This window comes from Coffea eugenioides, chromosome 1 (genome assembly GCF_003713205.1).
Source record: "Coffea eugenioides isolate CCC68of chromosome 1, Ceug_1.0, whole genome shotgun sequence".
In the NCBI taxonomy this organism is placed as follows: Eukaryota; Viridiplantae; Streptophyta; class Magnoliopsida; order Gentianales; family Rubiaceae; genus Coffea; species Coffea eugenioides.
In genome coordinates this window covers 10,043,250-10,064,026 of record NC_040035.1, presented here as the reverse complement: position 1 = coordinate 10,064,026, position 20,777 = coordinate 10,043,250, and the positions used below count along the sequence as shown (strand labels likewise).

The 20,777-nt window shown below is 35.2% G+C and overlaps 1 protein-coding gene across 1 annotated transcript; it reads right to left on the bottom strand.

The window, feature by feature from the left end:
- Nucleotides 1–7,167: 7,167 nt before the first annotated feature.
- Nucleotides 7,168–20,174, bottom strand: LOC113767515. The gene is made up of 4 exons (XM_027311636.1): nucleotides 19,927–20,174; nucleotides 19,390–19,510; nucleotides 7,313–7,432; nucleotides 7,168–7,182 (listed from the first exon to the last, which is right to left on the bottom strand). The coding sequence occupies exons 1-4, from the start codon at nucleotides 20,172–20,174 to the stop codon at nucleotides 7,168–7,170; spliced, it is 504 nt and encodes a 167-aa protein (XP_027167437.1).
- Between the last annotated feature and the right edge of the window lie 603 nt (nucleotides 20,175–20,777).

The window sequence follows — 20,777 nt, the reverse complement described above, 5'->3', positions numbered from 1 at the left end:
CTTCCCTCCTGCCACCCTTGGGACCCATCTATCATTCCAGATATCTATTGTTTTGCCATCTCCCACCCTCTTTCTTACCCCTTCCTCCAATTAAGGCCTCGCACTCAAAATGCTTCTCCAGAACCAAGAATCAATGCTTCTCCTTTTCATTTTCCAGATTGAAGTGCCTTTGAAATATCTGGCTTTAAGGATCTTACGTACCAATAAATTTGGCCTTGTAAGTATCCTCCATAGCTGCTTAGCTAGAAGTGCTTGATTGAAGTTTGATAAATCTCTAAAGCCTATGCCCCCATTCTGTTTTACTTCAGACAACTTCTCCCTTCCTATGCATCGTCCTTTCCTCTCCTTTACTTCCCCACCAGAACTTTGCCATTTCTCTTCCAATACACTTACATAACTCCTTTGGAAGTTTGCAGCATGACATCACATATGCAGGGAGAGCCATGACCATAGATTTTAATAACACTTCTTTCCTTGCCATGCTTAGCATCTTTCCTCTCCATCCTGATATTCTACTAATCACCTTTTCCTTAACAAAATCAAATACCTGTGTTTTTTATCTTCCAATCACCAATGGTAAACCAGGTACCTGCTTTGTTTTACTACCTTCATCCCTCTCAATTTCTCTAGCACTTTCAATCTCTCCCCTTCTTGAATAGTCTTATTGAAGAACACTGAGGATTTCTCAGTATTGATTAGCTGTCCTGAAGCATCACCATATTTCCTCAACACCTCCATCAACTGCACTGCCTCCTTTTCCTTTGCCTTACAGAAGATTAGTGAATCATCTAAAAAAAAGAGATGAAATAGTCTAGGACCACCACCAGACAGTTGTAGGTCTGTCAATTTTTCTTGTCTCACTGCCTGATTAAGCAATGCTGAGAAACCTTCTGTACAAATAAGAAATAAGAAGGGAGACAAAGGATTTCCCTGTCTTAGTCCCCTAGTTGGTTTGATAAACCCCTTATTCTCCCTATTAACACTTACTGAATAAGAAACACTAGATACACATTCCATGATCCACCCTACCTATTGCTGACAAAACCCCATTCTCAACATAAGTTTTCCTAGAAAAATCCATTCCACCCTGTCATATGCTTTAGACATATCTAATTTGATAGCCAAGTATCCCTCCTTACCAGATCTTTTATTATTAAGGAAATGAATGCATTCATGAGCAACAAGAACATTATCCAAAATTTGTCTGCCAGGAACAAAACCAGACTGATTGGGACTGATGCAGCAATTAATAACTCTTTTAAACCTATTGACAAGGATTTTTTATATGACTTTGTGCAGAACATTACATAGACTTATAGGCCTGAATTGTGTAATATTAACAAGGGAATCAACTTTGGGGATCAGGCAGATCAAAGCCTCATTAATAGCTTTTAATAAGTTGCCAAAATGAAAGAAACTCTGAACAGCATTGATCAGATTCATTTAATAATAGACCAAAATTTTTGAAAAAAGATAGGGGTCATACCATCGGGTCCAGGTGACTTGCTTGAATACATAGAAAAAATAGCTCTGTAAACTTCCTGCTGAGTCACTGATAAGGTAAGCTTCTTATTCATCATCCTAGTTATAGACTCTGGGATCTCGTTTAAGATGTCATCTAACCCCTGAGATTCTTCAGAAGTAAAAATGTCTTTGAAGTATTGGATTATCTCAGCACCAGTTTCCTCGTCATCTTTAGACCAGTCCCCCATCTCTTTTCTTTATGAGACCAATCCTATTCATTTTCCTCCTGCCAGCCACACATGCATGAAAATAGTTGGTATTCTTGTCTTCTTCCTCTAGCCATTTTTGGCTTACTTTTTGACTCCAATATACCTCTTCTTCTTTATAGGCTTCAGCCAGTCTTTTCTTCAATGCTACCAATTTAACCCCTTTCCCACTCATATTGCTGTCCCTTATATCCTTAATCTCTTTTTTGATCTGCATTATGATTCTTCTAAAATTATACCCATTCTGCTTATTCGATCTCAATAAGGCCATTCTGCACTATCTGATTTTGTTCCATATCCTGAAGAATCCGGACCCTTTACAAGTTGTGCTCCATGCGGATTTCACTAAATTTCCCACTTCCTTGTGCTGATGCCAGTTCTTGTCAAACACAAATCTCTTTTTCCACCTCTTCCCACCAGGTTTTGTGTCCAAAAGTAACATATAGTGATCAGAAGCTTCTTTCTCTAAATGACTGCACCTAGCATTCTTGTAGCTACTGAACCAGCTCTCAGATCCTAACACTCTATCTAATATTTCTCTAATTTCCCCCCAGGATCCCACCTATTACACCAAGTCCAAGGTTTCCCCTCATAGCCTATATCCACTAGTTCAATATCATTAATGAAGTCTCTGAAGTTTTTAAAATTGTTGTCTGCTCTATCCCTACCACCCCATTTCTCTCCATTAGATACTATATCATTCATGTCCCCTGTAACAACCCCACCTCTCTCTAGGGTGTACCCCAGGGTTTAGCGGACCGCCTGTCCAACTCTCGTTAGGACTCACTCACTCTCATCTCCAAGAAAACAAATTATAACTTCAAAAGTAAACGAAACAATATTTTCCAAATTTAGAATGTACATTTATACTCATGTCTATCTCAAATATTCATCCATCCCCAAATATAACAAATGTGACGACTCTACTTTCCCCTAAGGCGTACCCCATGGTTTAGCGGACCGCCTGCCCAACTCTCGCTAGGACTCACTCACTCACTTCAAATAAAATAGTTCCCAACCTCAAGAGTAAATGGAATAACAGTTCCTAAATTTCGAATGTACATGTACATTCTTTTCTATTCCAAACATTCATACAATTCCAAATATAACAAAAGATTTAAGTTCTAAATACATTCAATCCTAATCGAGAACTAGCGCGAGTACAATCACAAAAGTTTAAAAACTAGACTATGCTAACCTGTATCAGTCTCACGCCCTCGCTCGTACCTCTTGTAAGGAAAACAAATTTAACGGAATAGAGTGAGCTAAAGCTCAGTGAGGTTCCAAATAGCAAGTTGACCCTTATTTAAATGTGCAAGTATCAAAGTAATAAAGTAGCGAGCATAAGAGTTCATAAAAGTGAGTAATAACACTTTAAGTTGCAAATATCAAAATGAGCGAGTGTAAAGTTTTTAGAAAGAAACAATAACCCGATAAGTAATAATCATTTCAAAGTATAAGGATACGAATGGCTCTCAGGAGCCAAATTCCCGTTGCTTCACCAGAGCTTGATCAAGTAGTAGTTGACACTCCGTCAACTTTCAAGTAAAGTAACTAGTCCAGTAGAGCACCACTTAGCACTACAAGAAAATTGTTCATCAGTGACAACACAAAGTCATCACAGAACATACAAATATCGTCACAAATACCTTTTATTGACGACTTTTTGATCGTCACAAAGTCGTCACTAAATCCCCGTCGGTAAAAGTAAACAGTGACGACCTAAAATGTCGTCACTAAATAGTTGTCATTAGTGACGACTTTAAGTAGAGCATTTTTGACAAAAGATCAAGTCGTCAATAAAACACTTCCGGATTGTCGTCACTAATGACAACTATTTAGTGACGACCTGAAATGTCGTCACTAAATAGTTGTCATTAGTGACAATAATCCGGAAGTGTTTTATTGACGAATTGACCTTTTGTCAAAAATGCTCTACTTAAGGTCGTCACTAAAAAGCACCGAAAGCCATTGTATATAACTATTTTACTGACAACAATTGTCGTCACAAATGTAGCTTAGATTTAGTGACAGTCTCTGTTGTGACAAGGAGTTTTTATTTTCTATTTTGTGACAACTTTTTTTTGTCATTAGATAATTTCTCAATAGCTTAATAGTCATAATTTGGCCTGTAATCATTGCTAAATCATTGATTTTAAACAAACCATACAAATAAACATGAACGATTGATAACCAAAAGTATTTGCATTAGATTACATGGTAATAATATAGCATTCTCAAATGCCAAATTCAAGTGTACATTACCCAACTAATGCCTACAAAAATAACATTTGTCCAAAATATCACTTGTACATAAGGTACATTTACAAAAGCAATCACAGTTTAAGAAATTGAAGAACATCTAAATAAACCACTCCATCAGTAAAAAGCAATTTTGTCTTCAACATTTTTCAACCATAACCATAGATATCTTCCAAAAGCTAGTATGAATAGCATTTATCTGTCATAAAAGAGTAAAAGAAGTAGGTAAGGGGAGGAGTAAAATAATAAAGAACAAGTAATGAGACTTAGATTATTAAGACAAAAATTACAATTCATTAAGAACCTCATATAATTTGGGCCCACATATTACAACACCAGCAAGAAGTTAGAAATCACAGTCCAATCTATACAAATACAACACTGCATAAGCTCAACTAAAGAGCTCTCTAAAACAGTTTTTTTTTTATTTTCTTTCTTCTTCTTTAAATAGCTCAACTTATTGAACAATTAAATTGGACTCCCACAGTAATTATTGTTTAATCTTTATGCTTTTGGTTGTTTATATATTAAAACACAGAAAGCAACTTATTGTACGAGGTGTGAATACAGGAGGTACTAGCCCTCTTTGATTTTAGGAGTTTATGCTTCATAAATCATGAAGGAAACGATGCTTCTGTAGGATTAAACTGTGCAAAGAGAATGAACTATTTGCCTCACAATGTGAAAGTGAAGACCATCTAAACAGGTGAAACCAATCAAAGTTCACAAACGCCCCCTTTGCATTATATTCATTTCTTTCAAGTCACTACATAGGCAAAAAGAAGATTGCTATCCATGCATGGTCTGTCGCTTGTACTTGGAAATAATATACTATTGCAGATGAACAATCAGATTTTTACCTCTCTATTGATAAACTAACAGCACTATATACATGATACCTAGATATTTCCCAAAGAATAAGTTCAGATAACAATGATGCATAACATCAGCCCCAAAAAATGTTATTACACAACCATCAGCCCCATAACCATAACCATAAACTACACAACCATAACAAAAACTGGCTTGATAGTGCTCAAAAACTGGCAGAAATTCTTTTTCTCTAGGCGTGATAAAGTGTAACATGCAGGTGGCATAACTTTAGATGCGCCACCTCCCGGTTGTAGATGCAACTCTTCCCTTATCCCATTTCTTTTAAATCCTCCCTAGCCTGCCATGTGTCCTTAGTTCTCGAAGGGATATTCATTAATGTACCTACCAAAGATTCACATACATTCTTGACAATGTGCATAATATCCAAATTATGTCTAATTTTATTGGTACTCCAATATGGAAGTTCAAAGAATATGCTCATCTTCTTCCAATTTGAACTGTTCTGCACGCGTTTTCTTTTCTTATGTTGCAGCAAATCAGGTGCCTTGCCAAACTCAACTTGCTCAATACGAAGAAGTTGTTGGAGGACTTCCTCACCTGATAGGGTCCTAGGAGGCTGTCTATGTTCTCTTTCTCCATTAAATTGCTTTTTTTCTCGACGCCATTTATGATCAATAGGCAGAAAATGGCGATGGCCCATGTAACAACATTTGTGACCATTATTAAGATATAGACTAGTCGTCTCATCTAAGCACACAGGACATGCCTTGTACCCTTTTGTACTCCATCCCAACAAATAGCCATATGCTGGAAAATCGTTTATTGTCCACAAAAGTGCTGCACGTAACATGAACTTCTCTTCCCTGAAGGCATCATATGTCTCCACACCAGTGGCAAATAACTCTTTTAACTCATCAACTAGTGGTCTAAAGAATATGTCAATGTCATTTCCAGGTGCTTTGGGACCAGGAATAATCATTGATAGGAAAAAAAATGGATCTTTTAAGCATTTCCAAGGAGGTAGATTGTAAGGAACAAGGATAACAGGCCATATACCGTATGAATTGCTCATGGTTCCAAAGGGATTAAAGCCATCACTAGCAAGTCCTAGCCTCACATTTCTAGGATCTTCAGCGAAGGACTTGTGATTTCTATCAAAATCCTTCCAAGCTAATGAATCAGCAGGGTGTCGCATCATGTTCTCATTATCTACATGTCTCTCCTTATGCCACCTCATATCCCGAGCAATCTCTTTGTTCACAAACAGTCTTTGCAGCCTTGGTTTTAATGGAAAATAACGCAACACCTTTCTAGGTATTTTGGAATTTGGAGATTTATCCGCGGTGCTTTATATTTTTCATTTGGACAATGATCAAGGCCTTTATTTTCATTCCAAAAAAGTGCGCAATCATTTTCACAGGCGTGGATCTTTTCACACTTCAGCCCCAACTCACGGATGAAATTTTTTGCCTCGTAATATGAACTGGGAATCAAAGCTGTAGGAAATACTTGATGCAAGAACTTCAGCAACATATCAGTAGATTTACAAGTCCACCGATTCATTGTTTTCAAGTGGAGGATATGGACAATAAACGAAAGTTTTGAATACTTTTCACAGTCCAGGTATAGAGATTTTTCAGCCTCCGATAATAATCTGAGAAACCTACTTGCTTCTCCTTCTTTCTCGGTACAAGCACCTGTATCAAGTTCCGGTGAATGTCTCCAACTCTCACCAAAGTTAGCAACTCCTACATCATTTAACAGCTCCTCCATACTGTCAAAGTCACTATCGTTGTCATTTATTTCTATGTCATCATTCTCATCATCAGATTCAAACCCTTCGCCATGATATATCCACCTAGTATAACTATCAACAATTCCTCGACACAAGTGATTGGCCATGACTTCCTTAGTTTGATCCTCAAAATTATTGCATACTTTGCAAGGACATGGCAGTTTACAATTAGGATCCTTGCCTAGAAAAGCAAACTTAATAAATTCATCAACTCTATCTAAATACTTGGGGTCTAGGTAGTTCTTAATAGGCATCCAACTCCTATCCATATTGTTGCAGCCCTTTATCCTACCATAAAGAATATGACCGCCACATTATATAGAAAACAAATGCAATGTAATATGAACTAAATTTAAACTCCTCAAATACCAGCAATGGGATCCAAGGTGTAAAACACATTTTTAACAAAAATCAACCATCTCAAGTACAAATGCATTAGTAAGGCAACAAACTAAATAGAATCTGCAGCCACAGTATACATGCAAAAGTTTGGCAAACAAAAGATAAAGCCATAACATGAATAATCAATTTCATAGGCTGATTTTGCTAGCTAACAGCACACTACATGTTCAAAAAACATAGGATCAGGCATCATATATTTGTAAAGGGAAGATGCCCAACGCAGAAATAATAGAAGAGTAAAGCACAAATATAAATTTCAAGCCTGAATAATGGTAAGAAGGAACAGTACCTGAAACTCAGACCACTCAATTGGTTTCCTTTTCCTACCAAGAACAGGAGCTATTTGCAATCTTAGCACAGCTCCAGATGCAGCAGTATGTGCCTTTACAAGAACCTCCTTACATCTGGTCTGAAATGCAACTGGGAGAAAACGTCAAGTGCTTTTGTCACCAACCCTGTTTATCAAGAATATCCCCAATTATATGGTAAGCCACTAATGTCTTGTATAATTAGTGGTAGGAATTAAGTCTTCAGATTTAATTCTAGAGAGAGAGAGAGAGAGAGAGAGAGAGAGCGAGAGATTAAAGTATGTGAGTTTGATTGAAGCAATAATAATTTCTAGAAGATATTTTCATCTATCTCATGTGTCGGTTCATTTAAGGCTAGGAAACTGATTCACAGCAGAAATTTATTCACATGTTCAGATGTAAAATAACTCACACAGTCAACTTACTAGAGTTATGTTTTCTTTCTTCTGTTTTCTATTTTAAATGCCATTTTTCCCACCCTGAACCTTGAGATACAACCAGAAAAGTATATCTGGAGATTTTTTTTTTTTGGCATAATAAGATGAACAAGTAGCTCCTCCAGTTTGAAATGTTTGATACATATCTTTCCAATATCCAGCATCAGACATTGAATGATACTGTGTTACATATATGAAGTTGACTTTTGACCCAAAAAAAAAAGCATCATACATTTTGGAAATGTTGTATGTAATGTATTGCTAAAAAAATACCAAGATTCACCTTTGTTGGTCATGTAAGAACTAAAACATTCTAGAATTAACCAAAAAATTCTTGTTATTTTTTTAGAAGTCATTACTGAGAATGGTTTCATTAAATGGACTTCCACATCTTGCTACCTTTTGTAGCACCTAGTCATATTGGCATTTCACATCAATAGGCAAATTCATCAATTTAAAAGGTGTACTCACTAATAATTCTGCTAATTATAATGGGTCAGCAGCTCTAATTATGTACTACAGTTCCTTGAAATGTACTGGAAATGGAACACAAGATCCCCAACGGTATGAAGACCAAACAGTGGGGAGCCCGGTTCTGATTATGATTGATAGATATCTCGTACTGATTGCTCATAATAAAGAAAAACTAATCTGCCACTCCAACCTAAAGCAAACAATGAGGCTAAACAACTGTTGTTTGCTATCCCTTTTTCAGCAGAAGCTACTTCTAAGAGTTCAGCATTTAAAAAGGTGCTCAGTACAGATATATAAATAGCATTGGAATTAAATTTTATTAAGAAAGACTGAACCTATGCAGGGATCCCAAATACTTTAGAATGACAGAGGGTAACACAGACAGGAGATGAACAACTTATCATAACATTGGAATGCAATAATAAGATTTCCTCCTTGAGTAGCAATGTTTATCATATCATCATCCAAAACCAAATAATTCACTGAACTTAGTTGTCAAAAAGGCACCATATCATTCACCGCTTTCTAAAATACATCAACAAGGTGTAAGAAATAGACAACAGGCAAATATCAGTGTAGTTAAGAGCACTGTAATTCTCCAATAGGACCATCTCTCCATGAAAATCAACTATCTGTCTGCCTACATTCATCAGATTACCATTCGAACCATCAGATTACTTTTTATCTGGAGAATTTAACAAAAATGGAGTCAACATCTGTCTCCCACTCAGGGCCAGTTCTTCCTTATCTAATTCTCTGCTTTAGTTCCTCACATACTGACCAATCTACTCCCATTATACTTACAGAGCCATATAAGATCAATCTTTTTTGCACGGCAAAAAAAGAGCATGCAGTCAAAACTCATATGCTCTATTTTTGTACAATCAAACCTCGTAACATATAGAAATTTTGACCATGAAGATTGTAAGTGTTCAGTAATGCACAGAATACATAGATTCAAAGTCAAAGAAAACGTTACAGGGGAGGGAAAAAAAATGAAAAACAGAAGCAAGGGCAATGCACAATGACAACTGCATACCACTGAACAGGTACTTCTAGCTTCTGTGCACCACTCTATTGGCAGCAGAAAAGTCTCGCAAAAAGAGAAGAGGAGGCAAAAAGGAAAAAAGGCATGCATCTGTAAGGACTTGAATACAAGGCATAGACCTTCTCCACCAGCCTCTTTAACATCCATTAAAGATAAATTTAGCATCTCCTTTTAACAAACTTAGAATCTAGAGTATCTTTAGGAAAAAGAGGACTTTGAGCATAATCAGTTTACTAACAAGAAAGACAGGTTTTCAAATTGCTCATATCTTTTAAGGAATACGTGACTTTGAACTAAATATGAGAACATCCAATTCCAGGTTAGTGAAAGTCCTTAAAGCTTCCACTGATGGCTATGCGCTTTACAATTAGCCTGAAATTGACTCATCATAGTTCCTAATGTCCTACCTGAGCTCGGTCAAGTAAATTGAAAAACAAACCATAGCTAAATGAAATTGTGGTCACCGGCTAAGATCAGAAAGCCATTTAGTGATGTGATAATATGGTTGACGAAGAAAACTAGAGGATATGCCAAAACCTATTATCAAAATTAGGGCCATAAAGCAATTGGAGAAAATGATCAAGTAAATAACAACATAGCTATGATAGCATCTAATAATCAAGAGCTGCTAAAAGATTTTGGGCAGAAATTTGCAAAAAATATTGTAGAATATTAGGGATTTGGAAAAATTGGGGAAAATGTATAGGAGAGAGAAAAATGAACCTTTCCAATGAAAACCTTGCCCTTTAATGCTGGACAGCCATGGTGATGCTAGTGAGAAGCCAGAGAACGGATTTGTTGTGTGGGTGAAAGTATCAGGTGCCGTGCGAAAGCTCTGTTTTGTGCTCAGTGCAGAAGTTTGTTTGTTTCAGCTCGGTGAAAGTTTGTGTTGCTCAAGTGTTCCGTTGCTTTAACTCAGACCAAGTGTTCCGTTGCTTTTGTTTTCAGAATGTGTTCCGCTGCTTTGGTCTTTGCTTTGCTTTGGATATTATTTTTGTTGCGCGGCACTTTCACTATGATTTGATCAAAATTTTGACTTCACTCATTTTCCCTCCATTTGATACCAAAAATCATGTTTTTTTCTGGATTTGTAATATGGTTTGAACCATAGATTTTAATACTATAGTATGATTCTTTATTTTTTAGCAAAAAATAAAAATTTTCATCAACATAGGTGGCAAAATTTGTTAATTTCATATAATTGAAAATGTACTTTTATAATTTGCTAATATTTTATACTAATTTCTTATAATTGCAGCACTAAAGAACATCATGTAATTGAAAATAATTAAACTCAAATTATATGGTTATAACATAGTTTCAATAAAAATAATCATTTTCCCAACATTTGAGACCAATCATCATGCTTTTTTTATTTTTAATTTGGTTTGAAGCATAGATTTTATTGCTATAGTATTATTCTTTATTTTTTAGTACAAAAACACAAATTTTCATCAATATAGGTGGCAAAATTTGTTAATTACATATAAGTGAAAATATACTTTTATAATTTGCAAATATTTTAGCCCTGCAATTTTTTATAATTGCAGCACTAAAGTACATCATTAATTGAAAATAACGAAAGTCAAATTCTATGGTTATAACAGACTTTCATTAAAAATAATCAAATGCTATTAATAAGACATTATTGTTAAGTCAAAATCAAAGAAAATTTAGTGATGACATAATGTTATCACTAATTTATTCAAGATTATAATGACAAGAAAAGTCGTCACTAATTAAATTGCTAGTTTTTAATATTGTCAATTGCTAGTTTTTAATACTTTTGTGAAAATATTGATAATGGTTGAGAAAATTTTGTTACATTACTGCAAGTGATAAATGTACTTTTGTTCTTTTTCAAACATTTATTTTAATGTTTAATTTTGTTTAAAACTATTGTACTAGTATAGATTTGCAAGACAAAACTTAAGTTCTCAATAGTTAAAAAATTCATTACAGAGAAAACACAAAGTAGTAGTTGCAAAATGTGTATAAATTACAGATATTTTAATGTGTATAAATTACAGTTTATTTTAATGTTTAATTTTGTTTGAAACTATTTTACTAGTATAGATTTGCAAGACATAGATTTATGGGTAATTTCTTTTTTTTTTTGCTTTCACATATTTAATTTATGTTAAATACAAAACCTACCAGTTTCCCTTTCATAAAAATATTAGTGCAACACTTTTTGAATTTTACTTACAAACATTTATGTATTTAACATAAATTAAATGATTCAGAGTGAAATGCCCATAAAGAGCAGAATATTTGTTCATGTAATGGAGAAAACCCACAAAGAGTTGGTACTTTATGGGCCATTTCTTTTTTTAAAAAAATTTAATTTATGTTGAAAAGATAACCTGCCAGTTTTCGTTTTGTAAGAAATCAGTGTAACACTTTTTGAATTTTACTTACAAACATTTATAAATTTATCATAAATTATATGTTTGAGAGTAAAATGCCCATAAAAAGTTGGTACTTTGAATAGATAATGCTCATTTGCCCATAAACTACACTCCCTGAAGGCTATTTTGTTAATTACTTTGTAGTACTTTGTTATTCCTTTGCTAATACTACTTGGCATGTAGTACAAAGGATAAATCTGGCATAAATTTCTTATTCCATTGATAAAAAGACCTGCCTGCCTTATAACTATTGTAATGAAAGATATATCTTTAGAGTTTATAACAAATTATTACTTAAGTTTGAGAAAATTATAAAATATTTATGCATAGTTTATCAAGATACCATTCGCAATTTCCTAATAAAAAAATAGGGGCTAAATTGTAAAAGCTAGGGTGCCATAATAGAAATAATAAAATTGGTGTATTACATATGGGGGTTAAATTGCAAAAGTTAGAGTGCCATAGTAGAATTAATGAAATTGGTGAATTACATATGGGGCTAAATTACAAAAGTTAGGGAGTAATAATAGAATTAAAGAAATCGGTGTACTACATATGGGGCTAAATTGTAAAAGTTAAGGTATCATAATGGAATTAATGGAATTTTTTACAACATTTGGGGCTAAATCGCAAAAGTTAGGGTGGCACAGTAGAATTAATGAAAGTGACTTAGAAATAAGTACTTTAAACAGTGACGATTAATTCTTGTCACTAAATCCGAATCGGTAGAGTGACAGTGACGATATTAGAAGTTGTCACTATATAGATCATTTAGTGTTTTTCAAGGTCGCTACTGAAGACTTAGTTGCTTTGAGCAATTATGACAACTTTCCTTGTCGTCACTAAACAACCACGTTTTGTGACGACTTTTGTCGTCACTAAAAACTGTTGTCACTAATGACCATATTTCTTGCAGTGTAGTTTGTGACGAAAATAACGGGTCGTCACTAAACATTTAGTTGCTTTGATGCAATTGTGACAACTTTAGGTGTCGCGACTAAAGAATCTCCTTTTGTGACGACTTATTGTCATCACTACAAAATGTTGTCACTAATAACTTTTTTTTTAGTGATCAGTGACGACAACAAAAAGTCGTCCGTAAATAGGCCAAGCAATAGTGATGATGTTCTTAATGTCGTCACTATTGTGTGTTCTAAACACTCCCGCGCTCTTGCTAAATCTTGGCAAGAAAAGTCGTCACAAATGAGTTGGCTCCCATTAGAGGTTTGTGACGAGTTAGAAAGTCGTCAATAAAGGATCCACTTTTGTGACAACTTTTTTTCGTCACAGATAAAAGTTGTCACTGATGACCAATTTTCTTGTAGTGTAGCTACAATCTCCGTCCACCATCCAAACCCCCTACCGGGCCCAAAATCCTCAATAAACACGGGTGATAATATTCAAGTATACCGATTAGTCGATGAGATATCACTCCACTCGACAAAACAAGAAACCCAGGGTTCATTACCCAATCGATCAAGCCCTTGCTGGTTCGACTTGAGTAACTAGCCACAGGGTTTCTGGAATTCCAGAGGGTGCGCACATCATACACAAATATATCAAGTCAATTGCAACAAATAAACAAGTATAGATCACATTAAGGCAAGTGCGATAAAGTACACCCTTGCCCGACCAAACCAAGTATCAAGGTTAATCATGTATTTGGAAGCACTCACCAAAGATTTAGTGCTTGTCAAACTCACGTTCAGGTACAACTCCTTGATTGGAGTCCAAATCTGCGATAAAATATCATTTAAGAATTTAACATCCACTAGGGTTCGAAACATAGGAGTTTCTCTTCAAGAAAATCAAGTAAATGAAACTTGTTTAAGTAGTAGTCATATGACTTCTCAAACTCTAAAAAATTCATGCTCGCTGTTTTAGTTTCGATAAAGAAGTGATTCATAGTTTGGAAGTCACACTTGGTATGAAAAATCGAGAAAATCGTATGTTTAAGGGTTGCTACTTTCACTTTTTAAAGGGTACGAGTTTCGCCAAAATGTTCAACTTATGTACCTCTTACTAAAGAAAACTCGAATACCATAAACAATCGAAGTTCGTTGCTCAAGTCTCAAGTTCACTCACTTAACCCTTGAGCAAAAATTTGGGCAGCATGCCCTTTGTATTTAGCTATTTTCCAACCACTTATGGCTTCATTTGTTTTCCTCAACAGTCCAAATTCAACACATAAGCAAGCGTAACAAAATATCTCTTCAATTAGGCTCAATATCATCCAAATACAAGTCAACTCTAGCAATGTAACCATCAAATTCAAAGCTGGAAACCAGTTTTAAAGACGAATGGCTAAGTAGCAGGTTTGTCATCTTTCGGCATTTTGGTCACAACTGAAGCTATGCTTATCGAATTGGGGCAAATTTTATGGTATTTCGAAGCTAAGACAGAGACCTACATTTCTTATGAAGACATCGACACCAGTTCTTGCATTTTCAAAGTCAAAATTTGAAATCTCAAAGAAAATAGAAAGCTGTCGGTTAAACAGTGCATTTGGGCAGTTAGGGGTATTTTAGTAATTTCACAAGATACAATGCTCCGATTGAGCTAAAATTTTGCAGGTAGATATTAACTCCATTCCTTACAACTTTCATGTTTTAAGCAAGAATTGATTTGGCCTTTATCATGGACGAATATGCAGTTCAAGTGGGTTCCAAAAACAGGATAGAATCACTACAAAATGCTGGAAATTCACCTTTTACTCTAACAAATCACAATCAAGTCATTAATCACTTCACCACATCCATATCCATATCCTAACTCAATAACATTACTTACTAGGTAAACAACTATAATCAAGGCTGAAAAAATGCAAACCCTAGCTAAACATTCCACTACACCATCAAAAACTAGGAATTTAACCATTACAATCCAAGATTAAGAACTTCTATACCAACTTTAGCAAGATTACGCAAGAGAAAAGCAAGTTCAAGCCTTATACTTTCCAAAAGCTCCTTGTAAGTGGGAAACAAATCACTATCTTCCCAAAATTTCAGCACACCAAGCCTTCCAAGCACTAAGAGGTAAGTTTAATCGGTTTGGTTTTGTTGATTTCACTCAAACAAGCTTGATTCAAGGTTAGAAATGGAAAGCTTTCTTCCTCTCTTTTCTCTCCTAAACTCATGGCCAAGACCAGCAAGAAATGAAGAAAAATCAGCCAAGAAGAAAGATAAGAAGGAAGGAAAATTTGCTTGGTCAAAGTTTACTAAATTTCCAATAAGTGTCACACATGATTTAAGGTCAAATTTTTTCTTTTCTCTCTTGTTTTTTAGTCCAAAATTTCAGCTGCTATAAGGAGATATTTAGGGCTAATTTTACTCAATTAATAACAAGGAGATTAAGGTAATAAAGTACTATTCAATCGGTAGCAAACAGTGCACGTTGGTTCAAGCCGATTTTCCTTAACTCGCCCGTTCTAGCGTTTTAACTTATAATTCACTATCTTATTATTATCACCTCTAATCATACATTTTCTCTTATGTAAAACTCACTCTCAACCACCAAATTTTGTACACACACCTCCACAATTAATCACACTACCAAAATATTCAAAAACCCTATTTTACCCTAACTATAAAACTAAGGGTAAAACTCTTAATTCTATTATTTATTACACCTATTGAGGGAGTAAATAAGTAGTAAAGATATTATAAAGTAATTTAATCAAAATAAGAGGGAATTTTTAAGAAAATATGAGAGAATTTTCCAATCGTCACAACAAAAGATTTAAATTCTAGTTAAACTTCTAACCTTAATCGAGCACTAGCGTAAGTACAATCACAAAAGTAAAAAATCTAGACAACACCAGCCTGTCCCAGCTGCATGCCTATGCTCGCACTTCTTGTAAAGAAAACAAAAAATTAAAAAAGTGAGCCAAATCTCAGTAAGATTCCAAACATCATGCAAAACCAAGTAGCAAGTTGACTATTATATAAAAACTTGAAATATCAAAGTAGCGAGTATAAAATTCATAAAAGTGAGCAATAACACTTCAAGTAACAAATTGAGTAGATATCCAACATTTTCAAGTAAAAGGCTACAGTTGCCCTTGCGAGCCAACTCGGCCATAACTTGCCAGGAAATAGTTGACACTCCGTCAACTTTCAAAATAGTGTAACCAGTCCAGTAGAGCACTACTTAACTCCAACCTCCATCCACCATTCAAATCCTCTACCCGGCCCGAACTCCAACATTAACATTGGTGGTAATACTCGAGCATACCAATTAGTCGAGGAGATAACACTCCACTCGACAAAATAGTAGATCTAGGATTCGTTATCTAATCGACCAGACCCTTGCCAGATCGACTCGATTAACTAGCTAATAGGGTTTTGGAATTCCAGGCAGTATTCAAGTCATACACATATATCAAACCAATTGTAACCAATGTACAGTAATAAATCACACTAGGGCAAGTGCGATAAAGTACATCCTTAACCAATCAAACAAATCAAGTATTGTCCAATCACATTAACAAAACGTTTCACTCAAGCATCAAGTTCAGTCATGCACTTGAAAGCACTTACCAATAATTTACTGCTTTTCAAAATCAAGCTCAGGTCTAGTCCCCTGGCTAGAGTCAAAATCTGCGATACAATATCGTAGAACAACTTGTAATCAATTAGGGTTTCAAATATACGACTTTGGCTTCTGAATATCAAGAATAAACCAAGTAAATAAAAGACATTTGAATAGTCATTATAATACTTGATAAAGACTAAGAAAATACATGCTCGCTTTTTTGGTTTCGATAAAGAAGCGATTAAATCTTTTAAGTTCGCAACTTGGTATAAACAACTAGAAAATCTTGTTTAAAGTGGCTGTTACTTTGTCTTTGAAAAATATACACTTTTGGCAAAAATTCAGCTTATAAGTCACCCACAAGGTCAATTTAAGTATCCCTATGTAAACTAAGTCCAAATCGATCACAATTCGCACCCCTATTTCCACTTTCACTCACTTATCCCACAAGAGGAAAAACGGGCAGCACTCCCCCTATTTTCCTTAACTTTTCCTCCTATTTTCCAAGCCAAATTTCATGTCAAATCAACCCAAATCAATTCCACAAGTAATAAGGTAAAAGCGGCTCTTATACTAGCCCGCAAAATCATCTAATTAAAGTTTATTTCTAGCATATAAACATCACCTAGCAAAGCTGGAAAATTCTCTAATAAAACTGAAAATTTCTATTTGGAAGCTAAAAAGTCACAATAAAATTACAAATCTTCACATAAGTCCTTAACCAAGTTAGATGCCATCATATCATGGATGAAAAATAGAAAACAAGGCTGGAAAAATAAAACCCTAGGCTGAAATTTCACCAATTTTTACTAATCTAGGTTATCTTCCATAAAATTGCCAATTTCAAGTCATTTTCATCATAACTTACAAGATAAGAAAGAGAAAAGGAGTTTTTCCAAATTAGTACCTTCAAACCCCTTGAAGAAAGTGAAGAACCAAGGCTTTCCTCTTCAAAAACTATCCACTACAAGTTTCCTTGCTTCCTTAGTGCAACTTTGTTCAGTTTAGATTTGTAATTCTAACTCAAACAAGGCAAAAATCAAGATGAAAATTGAGGTTTTTGTTCTCTCTTTTCCTCTCCCTCACTCTCGGCCAAGATGAAGAAAAATGAAGGAAAGTTTGGCTAGAAGAAAGATAAGAAGGAAAGAAAGTTTTTCTTCTTTTTTTTCTTTTCCCCCCTTTGTTTTGCTCAAGAATTTCGGCCAGCCATAGGGCCAAATTAGGGGAGGATAAATGAAAGAAAAATAAGAATATTAGGGAAAGAAAATATTGGTCAAGTAGTGTCCTCCACCAGTAACAAACGGCGCGCGTCGGTTCAATCCTATTTCCTTAACTCTCTTGTACTTTTGTTTTAACTTATTCACTAATTTACTCTTAAAACTTTTATTCACATATTTCCTCTTATTTAATATCCACTCTTATTCACCAAATTTAGTACACATACCTCACCAATTGATCACACTATCCCAATGCACCAAAACCCTAGCATTCACTAACTATAAAAGTAAAAGTAAAACTTTCGACTCTATTATTTATTACAACTATTAAGGGAGTAAATTAGTAATAAAGAAATTATAAATTAACTGATTCAAAATAAAAGAGAATTTTAAGAAAATATAAACCAAATTTTCAAGTCCTCATACTCTCTCCCCCTTAAAAGAATTTCGACCTTGAAATTCATACATTTATTCGCAAATAGCTCAGGGTATTTCTCTTGTATGTCCGTCTCTAACGCTCAGGTTGTTTCCTCTACCTCATGGCATTTCCATAGGACCTTAATTAGTAGAAATTTCTTATTTCTCAAGTCCTTCACCTTTCGCTCTAGTACTCGAATATGTCGTTCCTCATAGGTCAAAGACTCGTCAAGTTCAATATCCTCTGGCGGCAGAATGTGAGTCGGGTCCGGAAGATATTTCTTAAGCAAAGAGATGTGGAAAACATCATGGATTCGAGATACTGGCTGGCAACTCTAGTCAATAAGCCATCTTTCTTACCCGTTGGAGTATACTAAAAAGTCCTATGTATCTGGATTGTAATTTCTTTCCTTTTTTTGCCTTGATCTTTCCTTTCAGTGGAGTAACCTTAAGAAACACCTTATTTCCTATTTCAAATTCCAAGTCTTTTCTCCGATGGTCTGCATAATTCTTTTGTTAGTTTTGGGCCGTTTGAATCCTCTGACGTATCATTTTTACCTTTTTTTAGACTTCCTCAACCCATGGAATCGTTGCCAGGTCTATAACCTTTCTCTCTCCTATTTCATCCCAGTGGATTGGTGATCGGCATTTTCGTCCATAAAGTGTTTCATATGGGGCCATTTGGATAGAAGAGTGGTAATTGTTGTCATAAGTAAACTCGACTAAAGTCATGTACTGGCTCCAACTCCTTCCAAAATTCACAATACAGGGTCTTAACATATTCTCAAGAGTTTGAATGGTTCCCTCCGACTATCTATCTATTTGAGAATGATAGGTTGTGCTATAGTTTAATTTAGTCCCTAAAACCTCTTGTAACTTCTACCAAAATCGAGATATAAATCTAGGATCTCTATCGGGTAATATGCTCACTATACCCCGTGCAATCTTACAACCTCATCCATATAAAGTTTATCAAGTTTCTCCAAAAAATATTTCATATTAATTGGCAAGAAATGAGTGGTCTTAGTCAACTGGTCCACTATCACCCAAATCGCATCATGACTATTTTGAGTTCGTGGTAACCTAGACACAAAATCCATTGTTATGTGTTCCCACTTCCACTTAGGTATCTCTAGAGGCTGTAATATAAACCCGACGATTTTTGATGCTCGGCCTTCACTTGTTGACATATAAGACATTTTTGAACAAATTGAGCAATTTTCGATTTCATGTTGTCCCACCAATATGGACCTTTGAGATCTTGGTACATCTTGCCACTATCTGAATGTACAATATACCTAGAACGGTAGATTCTTATAAAATATCCTTTTTCAATTCCTCATCCTTTGGTGCAACAATACGATTTCGAAACCTTACAATGCCATCAAGACCTAAATTGAAGTCGGGTAATTCTCTCTTTTTTACTCTCTCCACCCACTTTTGTATCATTGGTTCTTTCTTTTGACCCTCCTTAATTCGATTCAACAATGTTGATTTCATCACAATATTACCAAAAGTAACCTTCTGTCGCTCAAGATGAGGGTTCCATTCACTAACATCCTCTAACAGGTTCCACTCTCTTATCATGAAACCTGCTAATTGACCATTTCGTCTTAAAGCATCTACCACAACATTAGTTTTCCTAAATGGTAATTAACGGTATAGTCATAATTTTCTAAGAACTTCATCCACCAACGTTGCCTCAGGTTTAATTTCTTCTGGGAGAATAAATACTTAAGGTTTTTATGGTCCGTATATACCTCAAAAGTCACTCCATACAAGTAATGCCGCCATTTTTTCAAAGCGAACACGACAGCTACGAGTTCTAAATCATGGGTTGGATAATTTTGCTCATGAGATTTTAACTTCGGAGAAATATAGGCAATTACATTCCTATTCTGCATTAAGATATACCCCAATCCTTCTCTCGAACCATCTGTATATATCGTATAACTATTCTTCCCATTTGGCAAAACTAACATTGGTGCCATAGTCAATCGCTTCTTAAACTCTTGGAAACTGATTTCACACTTAGTACCCTAAATGAATTTACCCTACTTCTCGGTCAAATCCATTAGAGCTCCCGCAATTCTTGAGAAATCCTTTATAAATTGACGATAATACCCCACTAGACCCAAGAAACTACGAATCTCAGTAGGATTCTCTGCCCATTTCCACTTGGCAACAGCTTCTACTTTAGTCGGATCCACAATAAGTCTGTCTTTTGAAAATATATGACCTAGAAATGACATTTTCTCTAACCAGAACTCACACTTGATAAACTTGGCAAACAACAGGTGCACCATTCTCAACTGCTGCTCATGTTCCTCTTTTGTTTTATAATACACCAAAATATCATCAATAAACACCACCACAAATTGGTCCAAATAGGGTTTAAACACCCGATGCATTAAATCCATGAATTCTGTTGGGGCATCAGTTAATCTAAATGGCGTCACCGCAAATTCATAATGCCGATATCGAGTGTAAAGCAGTTTTTGGCACATCCTCCCACTTAATTCTTAATTGATAATATCTTTGTTTAAGATCTAACTTAGAAAACACCACAACCCCTTGTAACTGGTCAAATAACTTGTCAATGTGGGGCAAAGGATAGTTAGTCTTAACAGTCACCGCATTCAACCTTCGGTAATCAATACAAAATCTCAAACTTTCGTCCTTCTTCTTAACAAAAAGCACTGGAGCGCCCCAAAATGACTCGCTCTCATGTATAAATTTCCGTTCTGGCAAGTCTTGCAATTGAAATTTCAATTCCTTAAGTTCAGCTGGTGCCATCCGATAAGGAGTTTTTGAGATGGGGGTAGTTCTATGTGCCAGATCAATTTTAAACTCAATCTCTCTCTTGAGAGGTAATGACATCAATTCATCTGGGAATATATTCGGATATT